Source organism: Sphaerodactylus townsendi, linkage group LG03 (genome assembly GCF_021028975.2).
Source record: "Sphaerodactylus townsendi isolate TG3544 linkage group LG03, MPM_Stown_v2.3, whole genome shotgun sequence".
Lineage (NCBI taxonomy): Eukaryota > Metazoa > Chordata > Lepidosauria > Squamata > Sphaerodactylidae > Sphaerodactylus > Sphaerodactylus townsendi.
The window spans coordinates 134,019,477-134,042,625 of NC_059427.1; the positions used below are offsets into that span (position 1 = coordinate 134,019,477).

Here is a 23,149-nt window from a genome sequence, read left to right on the forward strand (position 1 = left end):
ATACATGCACAAGAGTGACTGCTGTTAAGAGCCCTCTACATCACCTTCTAAGGCAGTGAGACTGCAACATTGAGTTTCCATGTGTGTGTGTTTGTGTGAGTGCATGCACCACTGTGCTCCCAAAGTAGGGAAAAAGAAGAGAGGGAGATTGTCTTGCGGGAAAGAAAGAGAGAAGGAGGGAGTTAACTGAATGAGGGGGAGAGAAAGAGATGGAAGGGGGAGAGTCTGAGAGAGGAAATAGAAAAGAGGGATTGGGGAAGAGAAAGGGAAGAATGGAGGACTGAGGGAAGGGAAAGATAAAAAGAAAAGTGGAGATTGTCTGAGAGGGGGAAAGAAAGAAAGAATGTGAGGAACATCTGAGGGAGGGAAAGGGGATTAAGGAATGGGGGATTGTCTGAGAGAGGAACTGAAAGAAGGGAAATTGAGGAATGGGGAAGAGAAACCGAGAAGAAGAGGGGCAGATTGAGAAAGGGTTGAGGGCATGGGGGTAATAAATAAGCTACAGTTGTCCTAGGTAATAAGTTAATAATAAGCTATAGTTGTCCTAGGTAATGGTTGCTGTGGGTGGAGAGGGAAGTATGAAGACCAAGATAGTAGGTTGACTGTTGTGTAGGAATGCGAGAAGGAAGCCAGAAAGAGGGAGATATTTTGGGGGCTTTCAAGAAAGGGAAAGTGGGGGAGGGGGAAGGAGATGCCCTCCCACAATTCCTTATGGGTTTCCACTAGTTTAAAATAATTTGTATAGACCGATGATTTTCTTGTAACTTACAAATGTTTATGTTTATGCAAGCAGAAATGGTAAGCAAACAAAGATCAGCAAATATTTTGTGGCCAAATAACCTCAAAAATGACTTGAGATCCATACTGATCTGGATTTTATAAAACTAGTGTATAAAATCTGTGGTTTGATCAAGAGATTTATTTGAAGAAGCAAGTAAGTCTGCATGTTATTCAAAATATTCCATCATACTGCCTGACAGGGCTTCACATATTTTTGCATATGCTGCTATGTGTGATATTTCTTATCTTCCAGTCTTGTTTGTGTTAATTGCGTCAATGACTTGTTCTCAATAATTTTTCTTTTGATTTCCTGTGGGGCTGCTCTTTAAGAATTTCCTGTGGAGCTGCTTTTTAAGAATTGCTCAACTTAGTTACAAAGCAATAAATGTCCATTTGGAGCCTGCTAATATTTGCTACATGAATTTATTTATTTTAGCTCTACTAATGTATGAGAACACCAGATTTTTGTTATTGGTGGTGATAGTGATGATCTGAAGAAGAAAGAGCTCCTTAAAAAAATAAAATGATTTGTTTTATTGGTTCAGAACTTACTGATGCATGGAAACTGATTTTTGTGTGTGTAGCTGATGGTTACAAACAGTTACACTGAGGGCAGACGGTTGCATCAAGTGATAGGACATCTAGAATTATATAAGCTTTCTCATTTTGTTCCATATCAATAGGTTCGGAAATGCTGCAGTTGGTTCACTTGTCCAGAATTATATTTCTTTAGTACATGAGAGCCAGTGTGGTATCATGGTTAAGGTGTTGACTCAGATCTGGAAAACCCAGGTTCAAATCCCCACTCTGCCATAGAAACTTGCTGGGTTACCTTGGGCCAGTCACACACTGACCATTTATGCATGTAATACTTACCCTGTGGCTGTTTGTTTTGTAATGGGGTTTCCCACAGTTTTTGTTTACACTGTGAAGTGTGTCCCTATGTCCCGCTGATTGTTCCTCCAGCCATGAAGCTGCAAGATTTTCTTTGACTGAAGTCTTGTAGCCCAAAGATCACGCAAAACTAGTTTGCTGTCACATGGCTGAGCAGTTTTCAGGAATGGGTTTTGCTGCCGGCATCAAGACTTGCTGGCATTTACTTGCTTTCTGTGCCGCAATTGTGATACCTACTGAAATTAGGGCTTGCAAAAGCTCAGTTTCTGCAAGAAACTGACATGTTGTCAGAACTTTTCAAACAGCTTGGAAATGGGTGCTTATACATCTATCCCCATACTAACTATCAAGTCCAGGCTGTGACCTTTCTGATGTATGATGTGTAGGGTCTGAGACACACTGTGAGAGTCCAAATGTCACCATGGAGGACACCATGTCCATAGCTTGAGCTGAGTCTGTGCTGTCCATGTGGACATTGAAATTTTACAGGACCAATAACTTGGAGAACCACAAGGCTCACCTGGCTCCCATCTCCAACAGGGTCAGCAGGATATTAGCTGGAATGTTAGGCAGACAGCACACCAGTTGGGTAGCCAAAACCCTCCTCAGCATCCCACACAAGACCAACACAATCAACTCCTTGGATCTTTGAGATGGAGAGAAGGACTCCCACATGAGACACCCCCCCCCAAAAAAAAGTTATGTGATTTGGAATAAAATGATCAAAACCAAATGCCATATAATTTTATTAGCACTTGTCAAGGTATCTCAAAACAGCTTTTCAAGCTTTTAAATTCTCAAGCACTCTTTATCTGGCTGGATATTTTAAGAGAAAAAAGATGCTTCAGACCATGACCAAGGTTATGTTGTAGACTAAATCAGATGATGTTGGATGAAATTTGTTTCTAGTTGTATCTAAGCCTTTAGGCAAAATGAAGGAAAAGTGAGTCTTTATTTGAAAATATTGAAGTCTTCTAGAGAAAATGTGTCTTCAGATAATGCCAGAATGACTTAATGATACCAGCATGTGTCCTGGAGAGGAAGATCTACAGTTCTGGGACGTTAACTAAGAAGGCCACAAGTCTCTTCCAATCTTCTAAAACTCCAAATTACACAGCATGCCCCTCTTCATACTAGTTCCCTTCCATTTGATCAGGAAGTGTAATTAGTTTTTAGTTGTCTTCTAGGATTAAAGGGAAGGGATCTTTAGAGGGGCAATTTCTTTGGGTAACAAAGGTCACATAAAACTACCTCCTTAAGCAGCAAGCTACCCAACATCTTCAGGATGTCAAGGTTATAGAACCTGCGCTTTGGTGCCAGTGGCTATCTAGGAGCTATACCTTCTTTTTCTTGATCCCCAAGAACAATGGGAATGTAAAGGAAATCTTGGACTTTAAAAGAATCTTATAGATATTTGGTGAAGAAAAGCTTCAAGATGGAACTGCAATATTTTACTGCCTCTGTCCTGGAGAAGCTAGACCTCCTAAAAAATTTTTAGATGCTGTATTTATTGTATCTTACATGATAGATACCATCCTGAACCTGTAAGGGGAAGGGCATCATACAAATATAATAAATAAACAAATAAAATTGCTGAGGGTAGTTGTCTAAACTTTTAGGCATTTATAGTATAGTGCCATCTCGTTTGACCTTACCTAAGCATTCAGGTCTTCATCAGGATCTTAGTTGCCTTGGTAGCCTACCTGAGGCTCCAGTACTTTATGAGGTCAGGCCCTCAGGGATGTTGAGGTCACTGTGGATTCTGATGTAAATGTGGCTTTTTGAACAAATTGGAGAAGAGTTCATGGATTCCATTGCAGAGTGCTGAGTACCATGGAGTATGTCTGGATGTAGTCAACTTAAGTAGGTTGTCTGGTCTGAAGTGTGAATGTATACAGGTTGCTTTTAAAATAGTGGTTTTTAATGTATTTATTTTAGTGCTTTGATGTTTTTAATTTTGCGTTCTAATATGACTTTATTTACATTATATTACTGTATGCACTTTGGGTCATGACTGGGTCAGGAGAAAGGTGGGTTTATAAATATTTTAAATTAAATATTCCACTTTCACATGTTTCTTAAAGGGTGACTCTTACCAGTCCTGCTGTCCCAGATTCCTGAACTGAAACTTAAACTGGGTGTGTGCAATCCTTATGGAGGGCTCCCTTGAGCCCATAATTCAGATTCTCTTAGAAGTGAGTTACTTAAAACTTTGTGGTGTCCCTCACCTCAGCCTGCCATGTTTTGGAGTCCTTTCATCCAGTTCAGAGTTGTTCATCATCTAAAGTAGTTCTGCACACAGTCTATTCTTACTCAGAATACATCTGCTAAAATTGCATGAATGGATAAAGCATTTGTTCACAGTAGAACAGTTTCCAAATCTGATTCTTGTTAGTGCAGTATTGTTCTTGACAATCTATCATGTTGATCATTCAGAAAGCTTCTGAGAGCAAAATTCTTCCTATAGTTCATTTAAATACAGGACAAATTTTAAAAATTGGCTGTATGGTATCTATTTAAATAATTAAAATAAAAATACTGAGTTGCCATTAAGGATGTCATCCATGGTGTAGAAGATTAAAGAGAAACCCCTGAATATCATCAAATGAAGAAAGCACTAGGACAAGTGCATCAAGTACAACTGCATTTCCTGAGCACAGTTGCATATTCTGCCCAAAAATTCTTGAAAAAGATTGACTCAAGTGTTTTCTTGACGCCGGAAGTAGGAACCTATTAGGGTTAGGACCAGTGGCAGAGGTCCTTCCCCCCACCCCCATCTCTGGCCGAGGAACCTGGTTGCACCCGGAGATGAGTCCAGCAGCTCTGTAAGGCAAGCGCCCGAGTTCCCTCTGATCTGGAGAAGATGGGAGAAAACGGAGACATTCCAACAGGGCGGGGGTTTGAGGTGGGTGGCAGGCGAGCCACCCCCCCTCCCTGGTTTAAGCCGAATCGGCTGAATCTACAGTGGTGGTGGGCAGGAGTTTTCTTACGATCGGAGGCGGTGGTGAGAGAGCCAGACAGACTATGCTTGGGGACATTTATTTTAATCAATGAGCATCTGAGCCCAGACCTGCCAGGGATAACTATTGGCAGGAACATTTCATCAGCTATCTCATTAATTGAGCTACAGCTCTGGGGACCGGTGGCAGCAGCTCCCATTTTGGGCTATGATTCTGATCTAGTGCCCTCTCCTGCCCCGTGGATGATGATGTGGGCCCGATGCCGTGCAAGCCCTGAGACAATTAATCCTCCCTACTTGTACTACTCCTGCGTTGTGGCAGCTATGGACACCAGCTGTACCCTCTGGTGAGAGCTCTGGGCAACTATATGTGGCAGCACAGACATTCCTATCGGCTCTGTTGCTGTATTGTCACCTGCACTTGCTACCTGTAATCCTATCGGCTGCTATCGTTATTATTAGTATTTAGCTGGTTTATAACTGTAGTAGATTAGCTTAGAATAAGAGGAGTTAATGTTAGTATTTTATGCAAAGCTTAGGATGGTTTTAGTTTTAGTCAGTTTATATTGTAATATTGTATTAATATTGTAGTAAGACTAGGAGTCCACTTGTAGTGGAGGAGTCTACTAGGCTTTGATTAGATAATAGAGGAGGGGGGAGAAGGGGCACCAGGGTTGGGGCTGAGGATCCCAGTTTTAATGGAGACGGGTAAATACAGCGGTAGTGGCCATATGATAGACAGGCCAGTGAAATGGATATGCTACTTCGCTGGCTTTCCTGATCCGACCTATCCCTAGGAGCGAGGATGGACAGGTTCAGGGATACTCTGCTTCGTCCCTGGTGTTGATCAATGCCAGGTCCATAAACCATAAGACCGCCCAGTTCTCGGGGATTTTTCGGGAAGTCTGCAGAGTGGACCCTAGCTTGTGTCACGAAACCTGGGTCGTGAAGGTGAAGACCCGTTGCTCTGAAGCGAGGAATTTTCACACCACCAGGTTTAGCGTGCCTCCACCAGTCTCGAACCAGAAGGGCGGCGTGGCAATGTTCATCCGCAATTCCACATCCCTTCAGGGCAGTCCCGTCCGGAGATCACTGGCATGGAGTGTGGCGGCCTAGAGTGGTTGGCCATGGAGAGGTTGGCTATCCTTCTGGTGTACCCGGTGCGCCTAAGCGCTGAGGGCGGCCTTCTGCGGTTGCTGGAGGTGTGGTGGCCGACTGGGCGTTGCGGTTTCCCCAGACTTATTGTCTTGGGTGATCTCGCGTCCATGTCGACACCGCCGCCTCTGTATATGGCGACTCGCGGACCTGGTGTCATCCATGGCGACACTGGGCCTCTCCTTAATAAATTCTGGCCCCGCGCGTGAGACCCGGTCACCGCGCTGGATTTGGTCTTTGGGTGGGGGTTAACCTGGTCGTATCCTCTACAGACAGTGTGCAATGGTCCGACCACTATGCCCTGAAGCTGCTGACTGGACATGCCCGCATTACCCACTGTCTGATGACGGGCGATTTTTGCCGCCCGGAGACTTATGGATCCAATTGGTTTCCTGAATGCTCCTGCGGGACCCTGAACCTGCCGGCACACTTTCGATGAGCAGGTGGAGGATTGGAACTCCGCCTCTCTGATGCCGTAGACTGTTGCTCCCGGCGTCCTCATAAACAAGGCAGGCTCCGTGGTATCACGGAGGAACCATGCACATGAAAGCAGTGCTCAGGCGTCTAGGCGGTGTAGGAAATCTGCATTCGTGGCCCGAAGCTCTTGGCGAACATCTTATGGGGCGTTTATGAAAGCCTATGAGATGGCGGCGAAGGCGAAGAAGGGAGCCTTCTTCTCCTCCTCTCTGCATCTGCTAGCTCTCGCCGGCACAATTATTCAGGATAATTCGATCTTTGACCTCTTTATCAGAGGGTTCTACAAATCATGGATTGGTTGTTAGCTGTGAGGGGCTTTTATGAGCTTTTAGCAGATAAAGTCGCGTCGCTCCGCCAGGACCTTCCGACCACCTTAACTACAATGGGCGAACTGGAGGCTCCCTTGCCGTCTTCAGGAGCCCTGGATTTGGCCCAGTTTTCCCTGCTCTCTGAAGCGCTGTTGACAGGGGCCCTGGCTGCTGTTAGACCTACTACCTGTCCTCTGGATCCGTGCCCTTCCTGGCTGATTAAATGCGTGCGGGGAGAACTCGACCCATCTGTTGAAGATCATCAATGACTCCACGCCAGACAAGGAGTCTTTCCAGATGGAGTTGAAGGGAATTTGATTAGCGGCTCTTGAAAAGACCATCCTTAGATCCTGGAGATCTGACCAATTACCGCCCGATCTCGAATAATCTTTGCGTTTCTGGGGAAGGTAGTGAGAGAATGAGTAGTGTTGGAGCAGCTTCAGGGCTTTCTGGATGACACATCGACCTTGATCCCTTCCAGTCCGGCTTCCGTGCTGGAAGCATGGAATGCCGGAGAGCAGTTCTCCCTCGCTATCTGGAATATGCTCCGTATGCAAAGCTAAGACCCGAGGCGGATCGGCGCTGCTGGTGTTGTTAAGATCTCTCACCGCTTGGCGTTTGATATGGTCGATCCACGACCTTTTGACCCACCGCCTGGCGGCTTCGGGGGGGGTTGAGGCACTGTCCTTCAAGTGGATTGCCCTCGTTCCTCGAGAGTAGTCAGCTTAAGTGTGGTGTGGGGACAAAAGCTTCCAGATTGCCAGCTTCGATTGCGGGAGGTGTGCCTCGAAACGTGCATTAACTGTCCCCACTGTTATTTAACTATCTATATGCGACCACTTGCCCAGCTGAGTGATGCGGAGCTTTTGGGCTGATCTGCCACCATCCAATGCAGCTGATGACACTCAGCTCATTATTCTGTTGATGGAGAGCTGCAGCTGCCCACAGCTCTACAGCAATGTTTGGAAGCCCGATTAAGCTGGTGGTTGGTTACAACCAGAGCAGGTTAAAACTTAATCCATAAAGAGCGGAGATCCTTTGAAAAGCGGTAGGTGGGGGTGAGATTAGGAGGATTTCCAAGCGCCCGGTGTGGGGAGGGAGCCATATTGGCACCGACCAGGCCCTCCGTTCGCAGCCTGGGGGTCCACCTGGATTACGTCTCTTTCAATGGAGACCCAGGTGGCCCATATAACCGGGTTTAGCGTTTTTCCATCGCTTCGACAGGCCCGTCGGCTGGCCCCTTCTCTCCAACACTGACCCTAGCCACTTTGTGATCCAATTACAGCGGTCACCTCCAGACTGGACTATTGGCTTAGCTTCGCTCTGGCGGGCGCTTCCGCTTCGCCTGATCCGAGGAAACTGAAATTGGTCCAACATCGTGGCGGCCGGTTGCTCACAAGGGGTGCCTTTTCGTGAACACATCTCTCCCCTGTGTTCGCGCCGCCTGCATTGGTTACCCTATCGAATTCCGAATCATGTTCAAGGTGTGGGTGTTGACCTTTAAGGCCTTACTGGCAGCCCGGGACCTACATTACCGCCAGGGACCGCGGTACCCCATATGTCCCGGCACAAGTCCTCTATGATCAGCAGAAGCGAATCTACTGGAGATCCCTGGCCGCACTTGATGGCTGGCGGCTGGCCTCCCACGCGGGCCAGGGCCTTCTGGCTCTGGCACCCGGCCTGAGTGGAACCACATTACCACCAGCTATTGGACCCCTCGCCGGGGACCTTGGAGAGTTCCACAGGGCCTGTAAAACCGGAGTATTCCACCCGAGACCTTTGGAAGTCCAGCCGCCCGATAATGCCAGCCTGTTAGTAGGGTCCCCCTAACATCATTGGGACCCCTCCTCATTTTGGAAGAGGGTGGTATATGGGTCTAGTGAGACTATTGTAGGAATGTACCTGTTTTAAAGATTTTTTATGTTTTTTGTATGACTTTATGTTCACCGCCCTGAGCCCTCCGGGGATAGGGCGATATAGCAAGTTTAATAAATAATAATAATAATAATAATAATAATATATTACTGTATGCACTTTGGGTCATGACTGGGTCAGGAGAAATGTGGGTTTATAAATATTTTAAATTAAATATTCCACTTTCACATATGTGTTTTCTTAAAAGTTGACTCTTACCAGTCCTGCTGTCCCAGATTCCTGAACTGAAACTTAAACTGGGTGTGTGCAATCCTTATGGAGGGCTCCCTTGAGCCCATAATTCAGATTCTCTTAGAAGTGAGTTACTTAAAACTTTGTGGTGTCCCTCACCTCAGCCTGCCATGTTTGGAGTCCCTTTCATCCAGTTCAAGAGGTTGTTTCATCATCTAAAGTAGTTCTGCACACAGTCTATTCTTACTCAGGAATTCACATCTGCTTACAAATTGCATGAATGGATAAAGCATTTGTTCACAGTAGGAACAGTTTCCAAATCTGATTCTTGTTAGTGCAGTATTGTTCTTGACAATCTATCATGTTGATCATTCAGAAAGCTTCTGAGAGCAAAATTCTTCCTATAGTTCATTTAAATACAAGGGACAAAATTTTTTAAAAAAATTGTGCTTGTATGGTATCTATTTAAATAATTAAAATAAAAATACTGAGTTGCCATTAAGGATGTCATCCATGGTGTAGAAGATTAAAGAGAAACCCCTGAATATCATCAAATGAAGAAAGCACTAGGACAAGTGCATCAAGTACAACTGCATTTCCTGAGCACAGTTGCATATTCTGCCCAAAAATTCTTGAAAAAGATTGACTCAAGTGTTTTCTTGACGCCGGAAGTAGGAACCTATGCATGACTTTGAAAAGGTTATATTGTGTTCACATGAGTTTGTAATGTTTCATATACCTGCATTTTAGTCTTTTAAAATCATTAGTTCAGCATTAGACATGGGCAGCCCAATCCAGAGATGAGGGGTGGATCCCCCTTTGGAGGTGACATGGCCTTACGCTGGCAGAAATGCCCTCCCCAGGGCACTTACCCTGGTGAACAGGAAAATCAGCTAGTGCCTGGCTGCTGCAGTGCCCTGCAACGGCTGGCTGCAGCACCCATCCTCACGTTAATGCTCCCACACCACTGCCAGCTGTGCTGGTATGGTGGGGGCATTCCAGGGAGTAGGGCTGTCCTTAAGCAGTCTCCAGAGCCTGATTGTCTCCTGTGCCCCGGCAGAATCACTTACATAGACGTTCCACGATTTTTGTGGCGTATGTCTATTTGCTCCTATGGGAGAGTGTGGGGTGAGTCTTAAAAAAAAACTTTTTTGGGGTTCCCTCACCACAGGGAATGCCCCTTGGAATGGGCAGAGCGGCACCAAAGTGGCGCCTTCCCTGCCCACCTGACACTCTGGATTGTGCTGTAAGAATCGTAATTCAGGATGATAAACTTTGAAAATACAAGTAATGTCACACATTCAAATGTTGTTGAACTGATGTCATAACTGATGCATTAATGAATTTTGCTAAAATGTCTTGAAAAACTCCCTGTATGTGCATGCACATGTGTGTGATGATTTTGGTATTTAGTCTGACATATATTGGGCAGTAAAGAATCCTCTTTCTATCAAAGAGGGTCTGGTGGAGGGAATAAGTTTCTCTTGCCGCATTAAATGTTACAATATTGGCAGATACTGCCAAGCATTGTTAAAATAGCTTTTAACTGTGTTTCAACGTTATTAAAGAAAAGATTAAAGAAAATTGTTCTGCATCGCACAATAAAGCTATCCCTCACTTCGGCTGAGAACTTTGAAGAAAGGGTAACTTTCATGAGATCCCTGTTCTATGTTTAAATATTTCTCAATTCAGTGAGACCAAGTGAAAAATAATCTCTATTTTTTTTCCCATCAAATTTTGTTACTCTGCTCTTCAAAGTATTACTAAGGGATGTTTGCCATAACTGTGGACAGGAATTTGAAACCTGAATAGTACTTTAAATGGAGAGGGTTAAAGGCCTTTCTTTTACACGAGCACACATGTTCTTTTATTTGATACTTGAACTATGAAACATTTCTCTGACTTTCTAGAGAGAAGGAGGAACAGTTGACTCGGGTGATGGAGGTACAGAGGCTGCAGGCTCAGCAGGCTGACGCTGCCCTGGAGGAGTTTAAGCGGCAGGTGGAGCTGAACTCAGAAAAAGTCTATGCTGAAATGAAAGAGCAGGTGAGGAGGTCACAATGCCAGCCTTTCTGCAGTTCTCTGTCTCAGTGGGATAGCGTATTCTCATCTTATAATGCCAGAGACATGCTTCTCTTGATAGTGGTACATCAAACTCTTTTACAATCTAGTGGCTTTGGGGATTGCCAGCAAGCTGGGGGTAAAGGATGTTAGGCTGTTAATTCATTTTTGTAAGGAAAGCCAAGATTGTTATTACTGTGAAACTATTCATGGTGGTGTTACTGATGGAGGCTTTCTCAAAAGTTTAAGAATAAAATAATTGTTCATTGTTTTGAATAAGGCCCCAATCTTCCATTTTCACACATCTCTATTTCTTTCCTTTTAATGGAGAATTTCCTTTGGTTTTATCTAGTTTATCTTATGTTCTCTATAGTATGAGATACAGACAAATGTTCCATCATTTGAAAATGAAATTCACTTGCATGTGACATGAGTCTTGTGGGTTATGCAAGAAGTCACATTTCTTTTAAATAGGCCATTCCTATCTCCCAAAAACTGTAGCTCTCTGGGGCAATTTAAAAGAACAGGAAAGTTATGCCAAGGATGGTAAATGAACCTAGATATGTTTGCTTAAATAATTTTGAAAAATAATTATTTGGTGTCGTTCATCTACTCAGCTGCAGTTGAAACAATTACTTATGAGGTAGGGCAGGGGTAGGGGTAGGCTTCCAGGGTGGTAGGGATTGCATAGAGGTATATGAATCATAGGTTCAATATAAGAACCTCGTTATGAGGACACTACTTCTTAAATGAACTTCCATAATTGTGCAAGCTGTGGTGAACAGGGCATGAGATTTCTCTTGGGTTTTTCAGAACATTTTACCCCTCTCTGTGGATCAGAACTCAGGGTGTAATTTGATAAACCAGATTAGATTGGGGTTGGGGTGGTAGTTTAAGTCTACTGCTGAAACTAAATAAACCCTAAAATACACTACAAGTTGATAGCTGCCACAATATATTGGCTGGGCAATAGAAACATGGAAACACAGAGCTGAAATAAATCCCAAGGGTCATCTAGTACAACCCTTTGCACGATGTAGGAAATTCGCAACTACCTGCCCCCCTCCCAGTAATCCCTGCTGTATGATTAGAGGAGGGCAAACAGTTTCCTGGATCCCTTGCCAGTCTGGCCTGGAGGAAAATTCCTTCCTGACCCTGAAGTTCTGATTGACGTTACTCTGAGCATGTAAGAAAGCACTGTGAGAGCCAAACACTGACTCATCTCATCCTACTCTCCTTCTCATGATCTGCCTAAATTCACAGAATCATTAGAAACAGTAGCTGTCAAAATATTTTCTTTGCTATAGATCAAGGGCATTAACATGGAGTGAGACAAGCCTAAGATTCCCTCTACATCAGAATATACATGTTGTTCATCCAAGTTGCTAAATTTATTATTTCACAGAGAAATAGAACAAAAGGTTGTAGTCAACGAAATAAAATGCAAAATATTGCTTCTAACATTTTTGTCATGGATAATGATATCCTATGATCCTTTAGCCTTCTTATTTTTGGCATCACAACAAGCCTAGAAAGGTGCTACCTAGTACAGTCAGAAATTCAGAGAGGCTGGTCCAGTCTTGCACTGGAGGTTCTTAAACTATTTTCCAAGCTATTTTGATTTAAATAATAGTACGCTGCTCTCTTGCCTTATCTCTTTGACAGCCCCCAGACACATGGTGGTTTAATAAATAAAACTTTATAATGTACTAGTATGATGCAATTACTCCTCAACACACATTCTCATGCCTTGAAATCTTCCTCAGTGAAAATGAAGCCATCCATGTTCAGTCACAAATGGCAGTTGTATTCTGGTTATAGGTTTTGGCTGAAATTTTGCAGAGGTATTGTCCATGCCGAAATTTATCCACAGCTTAATTTTAAAAAAGACTCACTATCTTGCATGATATATGGACTTTCGAATATTTGAATCAAATTGCTTTAATCCCAGAGTTCATTACACATTGAGACTTATTTGCACATTAGATTTCTAGTAATTAGAAATTACTTGGTTGGTATGAGCACAACTAATGTTGAAAAATAATATGTGTAATGGACTGCATCATCAAAACTTTTTCATGGAGTTGCTAAACTCATCCTAAACTACCAAGAAATGTTTTTGAACAGCGTATAATCTGTCAAACCAAGGGACTCTACTTTTGCTTGGATATTTTGTTGACTTCCTCTTCCACTTGAAAAGGCCTCATCCATGCATTCATTTCCTAGTTACAGACCAAGTATATACTGATGAACTGTGCGATAGAAAATAAGCACTGAATGTTATCAGCCAATTAGCACTGATTTTGAGAACATGTAGAGATTATCAGCTTTGCTATTCTATGAGAAAGGAGATATAGCCGCTATTGTATATGTTTCTCCAACTGCACTGGATTCCAGATTATGTCTAGCCCCAGTTCAAGGTGCTAGCTCAGATCTTCAAAGTGTAATTGCTTGGGTCCAAAATACCTGAAGGACCACCTCCATTCAACAAACTGCATGAGCTGTGGGATTGATAGTGAGATGTTCCTATAGGAATTTGTTTATTATGAATTTATTTTCAACATTTGTGCCAACCTTTACTTCCCAATTGGGGCCGTCTCAGTTGATAACTTCACATGGTGGAACTTCTTGTCTCAAGAGGTACCATAGGTGCATGTCTTCTAGTTCAGATTAAAGGTGGTTTATAAATTCTGGATGGTATTTGCAGTTTGCAGTTGTATTTATGGCTTTTAAATTTTGCCTTTTTCCCCTCTTTGAGCCTGAAAGGCAGCATGTGTTAACTGAATACATTTTGCCAGAATGTTAAAAGGAGAACAGGAGTAAGCCAACTGGCATAAAAATAATACTCAGGCTCATTACACACCAATGTTTCAAGACGTGACCTTTTGCTTCAGATCAGATTTTTAACTACACAACTGCTTCAAGACGTGATTCTGGTTAGGTTTTCCTTTATACAACTGCTCTGAAGCTTTTTTAAGGGAAGCCCTGCATTTTCCAGGTGTGGGGAAAACCTGACTTTTCCCCCACTTTGCAGGGAAAGTGAAATAAATGTATGCCCAATGTATCCTTTTGGGGGGGTTTCTTTCTCTGCTCTCCTCTCCTCCTTCCGCCTCCCATAACAGTGTCCTACATTTGTGTCATTCTACTCTCCTCCCACTTTTCCTGCTGGCCTTTTCCTTGTCCCCTCCAACCTCCATTTTTGTTGTGCTCTCCGGTTGAGTGGCTTCCGATGGATTTGATTTGATTTGATATTGTAATACATTATGTATCAATGTATTAATAGCGTAAAAAATGTGCTAAATATCTGTGAACTGCAACCATAAGACCTCCATTTGTCTCCACTTGCCCTGCATGGAAGGGAAGTGAATTTACTGCTGCCAAAGAGCAGAATAAGAAGTGGATGCGTAATTGGCCCCAGTCTTGGAAAATATTATGAAGATGCTAAAGGAACATTTAGTTTATGCTGTAGTAGGCTGACTGCAACAGATGACATTGACTGGCCAATAAGGTTACATTTTTAACCATAACTTTCTGGACCTCATTAACAGAGAGTCTCCCCACACCCATAAAAAACTAAACTTTCCAGGGTACCTGGCTCCAACTGAAACTCAGTTAGCAGGGATAACACCCTCCTTCTAACACGGCACACAGTAACCTTGAACAGATAAGCACTCTCTTAACAAAATTTGAAGTCTAATAACTCATGAGAAGGGACAAAGAATTTTCCAGGCTTTTAGCTTTCAAAGATGGAGTTTCTCTTGACACATATGGACTGGCAGAGACTCTTAATTGAGTGGCCTAATTAAAGAAGTTTAAAACCATCCAAATTAGCAAAAGGACTAACATAGCAACATGAGAGATTAAATAAATGAGCCCCATTTATTTAGTTCTAATGCTTATTGGTGTTTGCTGGTGAGAATAAAATAACCTCACTGCACCTGTAAATAAATGCTATTGCTTTGTCATAATTTTTAAAGAAACCTTCTTCTTCTTTATCCGTTTAGTCATGTCTGACTCTTGGATACTCTGTAAACCAGCCCCCTCCATGCTTCCCTGTTTGCCACAACGTCTTTCAATTGGTTGATGTTCATGCCCATGTCCCTCTTAATGGTTTCCAACCAACGAGTCCTTGGCCTACTCTGTTTCCATTTACCACTAACCATTCCAAGTAGCATCTCTTTTTCCAGTTAATTTGCCCTCATCGCATGTTTGAAGTAGGTCAGCTTTTGTCTAGTGATCTTGCTTGTTAAAACCATGTGGGGACTCCCATGTGGAAAGACCCTAGGAGACATTGAGGTACATAGAGTAAGATTACAACCAATTTCTCTTCCGATCTTTCCATTTTCTGAAGCATTTAGGAAGAGGACCCACATGGCCTTTAGTGAGCAGATCACAGTTCAGGTCAAGGAGAGAATTTAGTTATAAAAAGAATTTATCACAGAGGCATTTGTACTTTATATTAAAACGTCTGTGAAAGTGTGCATGACTCAGATATAACTATTTTGCTGGTAGTTTATCTAATTTTGAAATGAATTCTTTCTATTATGTGGTTGTATTAAAGAATGATTGGGCTGAAAATTGACTGTACCATCTTCTGATCCATACCCCTGTGGTAATAAAAGGTCTTTCATTTATTCCATCTTTTTTGCACCACTAATTTACTTTATCCAGCTCAGACTTTTCTCATGATGGCAACTAAATCAAACCATTTTTTGGAAAGAAAGAGGAAAAATGTTGGAAACCAGTTTGGCTTGACGGACATTTTTTCTTAATAGCAAATACAATGAATATGATAACTGCCATCAGAAAAAATAGTTTTCATATAATTAGTACTAATAAATGTATTTAGAATTAAACAATACTTTTTTCTTTAAAAATTAAGCTATGTTGTTAGTGATATGGTGACCAACTCTGGACAACATTAAGAAGTTGTATGTAAGCATAAGAGGAAGACAGATACAGATGAGCTATGATCCAAGGAAATTTCAGAATTTGTATTAATTTCAGCCTTCGGGTTAAGAACTTGTCTAAACCTTTTATTGAAATAAATGGGTGCTAAAATTGTTTCACTAGCTGGACTTTGCTGATATTTCACTTTTTATCACATTACCGGGTATGACGACTTTAGAACCTCACATTTAAGAATGTTATTATTGCCACTGTAAGAGAATTTTTTTATGTATTTTGATGACAAGCACCTGAATACTTTGAGGTGACTGTTGTAATGTGTGAAATAGTCTCTTTTACTATCTAGATGGGAAAGGTGGAAGCAGATCTAAGCAGATCAAAATCGCTTCGTGAAAAGCAGTCCAAAGAATTCTCCTGGCAGTTGGAAGAACTCAAGCAAAGATATGAACAACAGGTCAGCTGGTTTTTTTTTTCAATATTAAACTTTCCTGGCATTTACATTTGCAACCCAGGTTAGTCCAACTTGCTTAGTTTATTTCCCCTTTCTACTGGTAACTTTAGAATCTGTTGACTTTGGTTTCCGATGCTACCTTCAATGCACGAAGGGATTTTTTCCCCTTCTAACCTTTGCCCTTGCCCTGAAGCTTTTTATTTACTTGCAGTCATTTCCAGCTGCTTGGGTAGTACGTAGCCTCACTTCTTTCTACAAGTAGAAAATCAACAATGTGTTTTATCTGCTTATTTATGGGGTATGATGCTATACCTCAGCAGTACCAGATCTAGTTTGATCAATCCAATGATAAGTTGCCTTCTTTCTTCTAAATCCCAGGTTCTTGGCAAATCTGCTCACTTTCAGTAGCAAGAGCTGGTCAGAAGGTGAGAGGATGGAAGTATGAAAGATACAGGGCTGGCTAGCATAGAATAGTACCTCGTAGGGCTCTGTTTGCAGCTATTTACACGTGTCTGATTTGACTTTTGTAGTTATTTCAGAAAAAATGAAACTGAATTTTCTTAGGAACTTCTGTTACAGTATCATTTGCAGATCTTGGCACCTTCCTTCATATTTGACATAATATTTACAAACAATTCTTGTGCTATTGCCATCTATGTCTGTTGTTTCATTTGTTCATTGCTTGGGGTGTATTAACTCCTGGTTCATCAGGTTAGTCCCAGGTAAGTTCAGAAAATTCCTGATAAACAGTATAGGCATAACAAAATGAGGAATGATACATTTGGTGCTAGACAGTGATCCTTGGTTCTGCTTTCACATCCAATCTGTCCTTGATGAGCTGAGGTGTGTATCTTTTCTTCCTTTCATATTTTGCATTCTGTACCATAGGTTCTGTATGACCAGAAGCCTTTACAATGCCACAACCAAAATTCTATGCATTCTATATGTTCCCCCCATTCCAATTACTTACAAGAGTGTTTAGGAAGAACAGGACAAGAAGGACGAATTGCATCCAGCCTCGTTCTGACTGTGCCAGATATGGTTTTCCATTCTAATGGAGCTAGTTGGTGGACAGTACAGACCTTGTGAGCCATAAGGGTTTAGCTTATTCCTCAAGTAAAGTACATCTTGCAGCCATATGTCACCATTCTGAAATTAAGGGGAATTCAGTGTTCTTTCACAAGCTTCCCAAACATTTTCTTAAAGACCTCGTTAATACTTTCCCACCTGACACTTCCCCCCGCCCCAGTTCCCCAATGGTCACTTTCAGTGGCCCAGTTGGACTTGATGTTTAAACCCTTTGAGCCCTTGGTCCCTTGTCCACTGTCCCTCTTGTCCATGAACTTTTAAAGTAGCCATTACTTTTGTTAGGTGGGTTAGCAGATTGACTGCACTGTGGATTGCCCCCCCCCTTTTCTGAAGATCTTTGAGGAAAGAATAGTGTTGCTACCTAGTGCACATTTCCGGCCAAAGTTGTGTCAAAATTTCACCTCTCAGAAGAAGTGCTACTACTGGTGTTCTTCCCCTCTACAATGTCTGAAAATGAAATAATTCTTCATACACTTGTCTTAAGAAGAGCGTCATTATTTTACTTAAAGATATTGCTGGGATTTAGAAAAAAACATATCCCTTTTTGTTTGCTACACTGGCCCTAATAAAGGTAGGAGAGCGTCACCTCAACCCCTGTCCCGATGAATTGTTTCAGCCATTACCTTTTGCTGTTAAAAGGCTAAGGTTCCTTGTGTACTAGTTGTGTGCGCATTCAACTAGATCTTATTTCTCTGCCGCCTTCTTCAGCAAGCTTCTGCTGTTGGAATACAGGGTGGCAACATGGTCCTCTGCTGATAGGTTCATGCATTTGTATCCAGAATGCTTTAGCTTTTTTTACAAGTCCACCAGAAATGATAGAAGGACCCTTCATGTTCACATTTCCAACACACATTTGGAATGTTTTTATACGTTTTTACTAATCCCTCTGGTGATGCATCATTTAAAAAAAATATTGCCTTTAAGATTGGAACTTAATGTGCATTTGAGATCCTTTACCCATGTGTTAAACCACTGTTCCATTTATGTATTATTCCTGAAGTTGATGGCCTATTTTATCATACAGTCTTTCACTCATTATTCCTGTCTTAAGTCTCAACAGAAACGTATACATTTTGGCAATAACATGATTGTCATTCATACATAGTTGTACTTTAAATTCAGTCTTAAAATATTCAAAACCCTGAGATCTTATATCTGCAGCCACGAAAGTTGGTGTTCCTGCCAAAAAAGCCACTGCCCCCACTGAAGTTGCTGCAGTGGCAAAGGACTCTGCAGAGGGAGCCATCTCAATCCCTGACACGCAGGAGCTCAAGGAAGCCTTGGCTCATCAGTCCAGTAATGTTAGTGTACCTAGTCCCTCTCAGCTCGCTCTAGAAATCCTTGCAACCATTAGTGCTTCCCTGGACGAGGAGATGACTGCACTCCTTGATTCTAAGATTCTTTCCAGGTAGTGTCAGTCTGCTGACTGCCCTTCTTGCCCTTCTTCCCTAAGACAGCAATATCCAACAAGGACTCTTCTCCAGATTCCACCTTGCTATTGGAAGAACACTCCCCATCCTTCCCAGGGCTCACTCTTGGCCTCCTTCTGTCAGCTCTCTTTATGTACTTTCAGAAGAGATAAGGTGAAAGGAATCTAAAGCTATCTCTCTAGATCAGTGGTGGTGAACCTATGGCACTCCAGATGTTCATGGACTTAAATTCCCATCAGCCTCTGCCAGCACCACGGCTCTGGATGACTCCCAATCATATTATGGTAGAAAAAATTTGGGGAACCAGCCTCTCAGGGGATCATAGGTCCGTCCTTATGTTAGACATTTTTATCAGTGACCTGTGGGGGATGAAATCTAAGGTAGTTGCAATACACACAAGTATGTTTCTCATTGCCTTCAGAAAGGTCCATAGTCTAATATATAGTTCTCCATGAGGCGCTGGGGGAAGTAGGTGGGGAAGGAAATGAAGGTTCACACTCATGTCATACTGGCATGCCGACACCAATTCCAGTTCAAACTGGAATTGGCATCATGGGTTGCTTTAGGGTTGGCAAAAACTCTGTGGTTTTTCCATGCCAGCCAGCCCTTGCTTTGCAGCTGTGTCCATACATAAGAACATAAGAAAGAGCCTGCTGGATCAGACCACAGCCCATCTAGTCCAGCACTCTGCTGCTCACAGTGGCCCACCAGATGCCTTTGGGAGCTCACATGCAGGATGTGAAAGCAATGGCCTGCTGCTGCTGCTGCTCCTGAGCACCTGGACTGCTAAGGCGTTTGCAACCTCAGATCAAGGAGGATCAAGATTGGTAGCCATAGATCGACTTCTCCTCCATAAATCTGTCCAAGCCCCTTTTAAAGCTATCCAGGTTAGTGGCCATCACCACCTCCTGTGGCAGCATATTCCAGTCACACGTTGTGTGAAAAAATATTTCCTTTTATTAATCTTAATTCTTCCCCCCAGCATTTTCAATGTATGCCCCCTGGTTTTAGTATTATGAGAAAGACAGAAAAATTTCTCTCTCTCAACATTTTCTACCCCATGGATAATGTTATAGACTTCAATCATATCCCCCCTCAGACATCTCCTCTCCAAACTGAAGAGTCCCAAACGCTGCAGCCTGTTACTACAGCCTGTTAATAGTTACTGATACATCTGTGCTTCATGATTTTTTGTAATCATTTGAAAATTTGTCTTCAACTAGGTTTAACTGGTGTGAAAGCCAGCAACAGGACTAAGGATCGCCAAATCAAATGATAGTAGCAGGGTGCATCTCATACCAGAAACTGCTCCTGATTGTTTTAACCAGAATCAGAAATGTTTGGTTTGCGTTGAACCACAATATATAATACTTTTATTTCTTGTGCACATTTAGGAGTTAGTTTAAAATATCTATGCATTTTTCATTACAGCACATATCTATTAATAGACTAGAAACAAAGCCCTAGTTGGTACCAGCTGCACATCTCACACTTGCATTCAGCTCCTGCAGATTTGTTATTTTCTTTTGAAGTGTCCACTAAGAATCCTTTTTATAGAAAAGCTCTGTTGTTATTTTTTTAAAGATTTTATTTGGAATTTCAAATCCACCAGCTGCAAGTAGAACAAAGTGTGTGTGTTTATTTTTTTATTAGAGAAACACAGGGTTCCTATCTGCCAGGAGCAGCTGCCTTAGATACTTCAAAGGTATTGGACACCACAGAGAAAGCAGCAGCTTTTCCTGCCTTTGAAATGATTTCACTGTCTAGGTCACGCTACAAGGACCCTTAGCACACCACTCTGTTATGGCATGAGTGTGTGTTGATGGAGGAGTCTTAATGTACATATAAAATACTTGTGGATGGTGTTGGCTGAAACAAATTACAGTAGGAGCTGGGGACCTGAGGACCAGGCTTGCCTGAACAGCATTTCAGAAATCATGGAGGCTGTTCTTGACCTTATGCCAAGGGGAGCCATGGGCTACTCTGAGATTTGGTTCTACTCTAAGCTGTAGCTATAACTAAAAGGTACTGAGAGACCCAGTATTCATGGCTGCTTGCTCTCTTATCTTCACAAGCAGTGCTTTGAATAAAGTGCAGTAAGTAACTTTGAGAGAACCTTAGGGCATCCATCTGTCCTATTGATATGGTACTGTTGAATAGCCTTATGCTGTGCATACTTGCTGGGCTATAAGTCCTACTGGTTTCCTCTGTAAATAAAATAATTTCAGATCTTTGCCTTAAAAGGAATTGTGTGTTTTTCTGTTTTTGCATAACAACTTTGTTTAAAGTCTTGGCAGCTCTAACTAGCCCCAGTTGCTTAATCACAAATGCAGAATCTTGCCATGGAATTGTATGCCCCACAACGTTGTGGTGGTGGACTTCTGTGGTTTGCCCTTGGTGGTTTAAAAACATGCTGGGTTTCTCTGGTCTGACATTGGTTCTGTTGGGCTTGCACTGCCAAATTGGTCCTGCATTCTACTGAATTCTGTTGGCATTGGTTCTGTTTGGCTTGCAAAAATCCCCCCCCCCAGGTTTGGATCGGATCTGATGGGATTCTTTAATTTGATATTGGTTTTGTTGGGCATGTAACATTGGGTTGTGGTTCTGTTGGAATTCCTGGGTTCTCCTTTGGTTCTGTTAGGTTTGTGTTCTTGAAATGGGAGACATTGACCCGTGGGTGCTGCAAGCATGTCTTTGCTTTTGCCCTGAAGGAAAAAAAATCTGTTCTAATTTCTGGGTTGCAATCTCTCTTTTTGTTGAAGATTGAGCAAAGGAATAGAAAATCTTGAACAGTTTCAGTTTCTTCATCCTCAACCTTAAAGTTGTATAATTCCCTAGTAGTCCTTACTTTTGTCGTCTTGATATTTGGCTGCAATTTTGCTTTGGCACTTCCTTCTTTAACCTTCATCAGTAGTTGTTTCAAGTCTTCACTATTGCCTGCCAGTAATGTGGTCTCATTTGCATACGTCAAATTGTTCATGTTCACCTACCAGTTTTCACCCCATCATCTAAATCTAATCCAACTTTCCTTATATGTTCTGCATTTAATTGAACTGACAGGGAGCTAGAATACATCCTGGTCTGACACATTTGCCAATTGAAAGCCATTCTATTTCTCCTTATTCTGTCTGAACAATGACCTCTTGTCTAGAGCACAGGTTCCACATCAAAACAATGAGCTGTTGTGGTGCACCCATTTCTTTTTAAACCAACCATGGCTTTTCATGAATCACAGACACAATCTTTGCTGTAATTTATGAAACACAAGGTAATCTTCTTTTGAAATTCTCTTGTATGCTTGAGTAATACAATGTAAATTAGCAATGGGATCGCCATCACCTCTTCCTTTTCTGAATCCAGCTTGAACATCCGGCACTTTACGTAATTGAATTATAGCCCTTTAGTACTATGGTTAACTAGCTTGGTAGCAGAAAGGCTCAAATTTGGCACAAAGGAGGAATCCAGAGATAATCCAGTTAAGAAATATTGGCTAAAGGTAAAGTTAGTCCCCTGTGCAAGCACCACATCACGACTGTTAAACAGCTGTTATTCTAAGTATCTGGATCCAGTCAAAGTAGTCAAGGTGCTCTTTGTCTTGCCTTAATTTTTGTTTAACAAAAGGACGCCTTTTCTACTCTCCTTGCCATGCCTTAAACCCCCTCCCCCCAACATTTCAATCAGTAACCTTGTTTCTGACTTTACCCAAACTTTCCCTGCTTCTTTTCCCCTCTCAAGAAAACCAAACATTTGTTTCTTTTGTGACCCTCTACTTGAATGGCCACTATCATTTTAGCTCATGCTCAGTAATATGATCTTGAGGCTGTATTCTGTTGTGTCTATGAAGCTGTCTTGCTCAGCCACCCTGCTCCTTTCATGGCAACTTCCATTTGTTTTTCTCCTGAACTCTTTCTGGGAAACTTCTTTGCATAGTTACTATATACGCATACACAGCAGGAAAAAAATGGCAGCCCTCTGATATATTGTCGTTAATTTCTTCATGGGTTCTCAGCAACCTTTAGCAATATCATTGGGTTCTTGTCCTCTAATAAAAACTTCATATAAAGTCAACATGACTGACTGGGAGCATATTTCAGCAAGGGAAATAAATAATCTGTTGTTGAATTGACCTGAAGGAATTGCAGAATAGAAGAATATTCCTTACTGTATCAACATCCTTTTTGCAGCAGGGACATTGTCTAGAGCATGGGTCTGCAACCTGTGGCTCTCCAAATGTTCATGGACTACAATTCCCATCAGCCCCTGCCAGCATGGCCAATTGCTTGTCATCAAATACATTAAAATTGTAGTCCATGAACATCTGGAGAGCCACAGGTTGCAGACCCCTGGTCTAGAGGTATAAGGGATGCTGTAAATCTGCTACGGAGCATTTTAGAGGGTAGTACAGTGGATCTGGCTTTAGCAAAGAAGATTCGGTACTAGGGGGGGCTTAAGGTTTTTTAAATACTTGGCAATCTGGAAGGAACCTGAAAATTTGATTTCAATTGAAAAGGGGGAACAAAAAATATGTGCA

General features: G+C 42.2%; 1 protein-coding gene across 6 annotated transcripts in view; it reads left to right on the forward strand.

Moving 5' to 3' along the window:
* The window catches only part of CEP112 (centrosomal protein 112), a 282,423-nt gene that overhangs the window by 98,353 nt on the left and 160,921 nt on the right, over positions 1-23,149 (forward strand). For all 6 annotated transcript variants that reach the window (XM_048491015.1, XM_048491020.1, XM_048491019.1 and 3 more), the window contains 2 exons: positions 10,590-10,725; positions 15,995-16,102. In XM_048491015.1, coding sequence (XP_048346972.1) covers positions 10,590-10,725; positions 15,995-16,102 — 244 coding nt within the window. The remainder of the gene's footprint in view (positions 1-10,589; positions 10,726-15,994; positions 16,103-23,149) is intronic.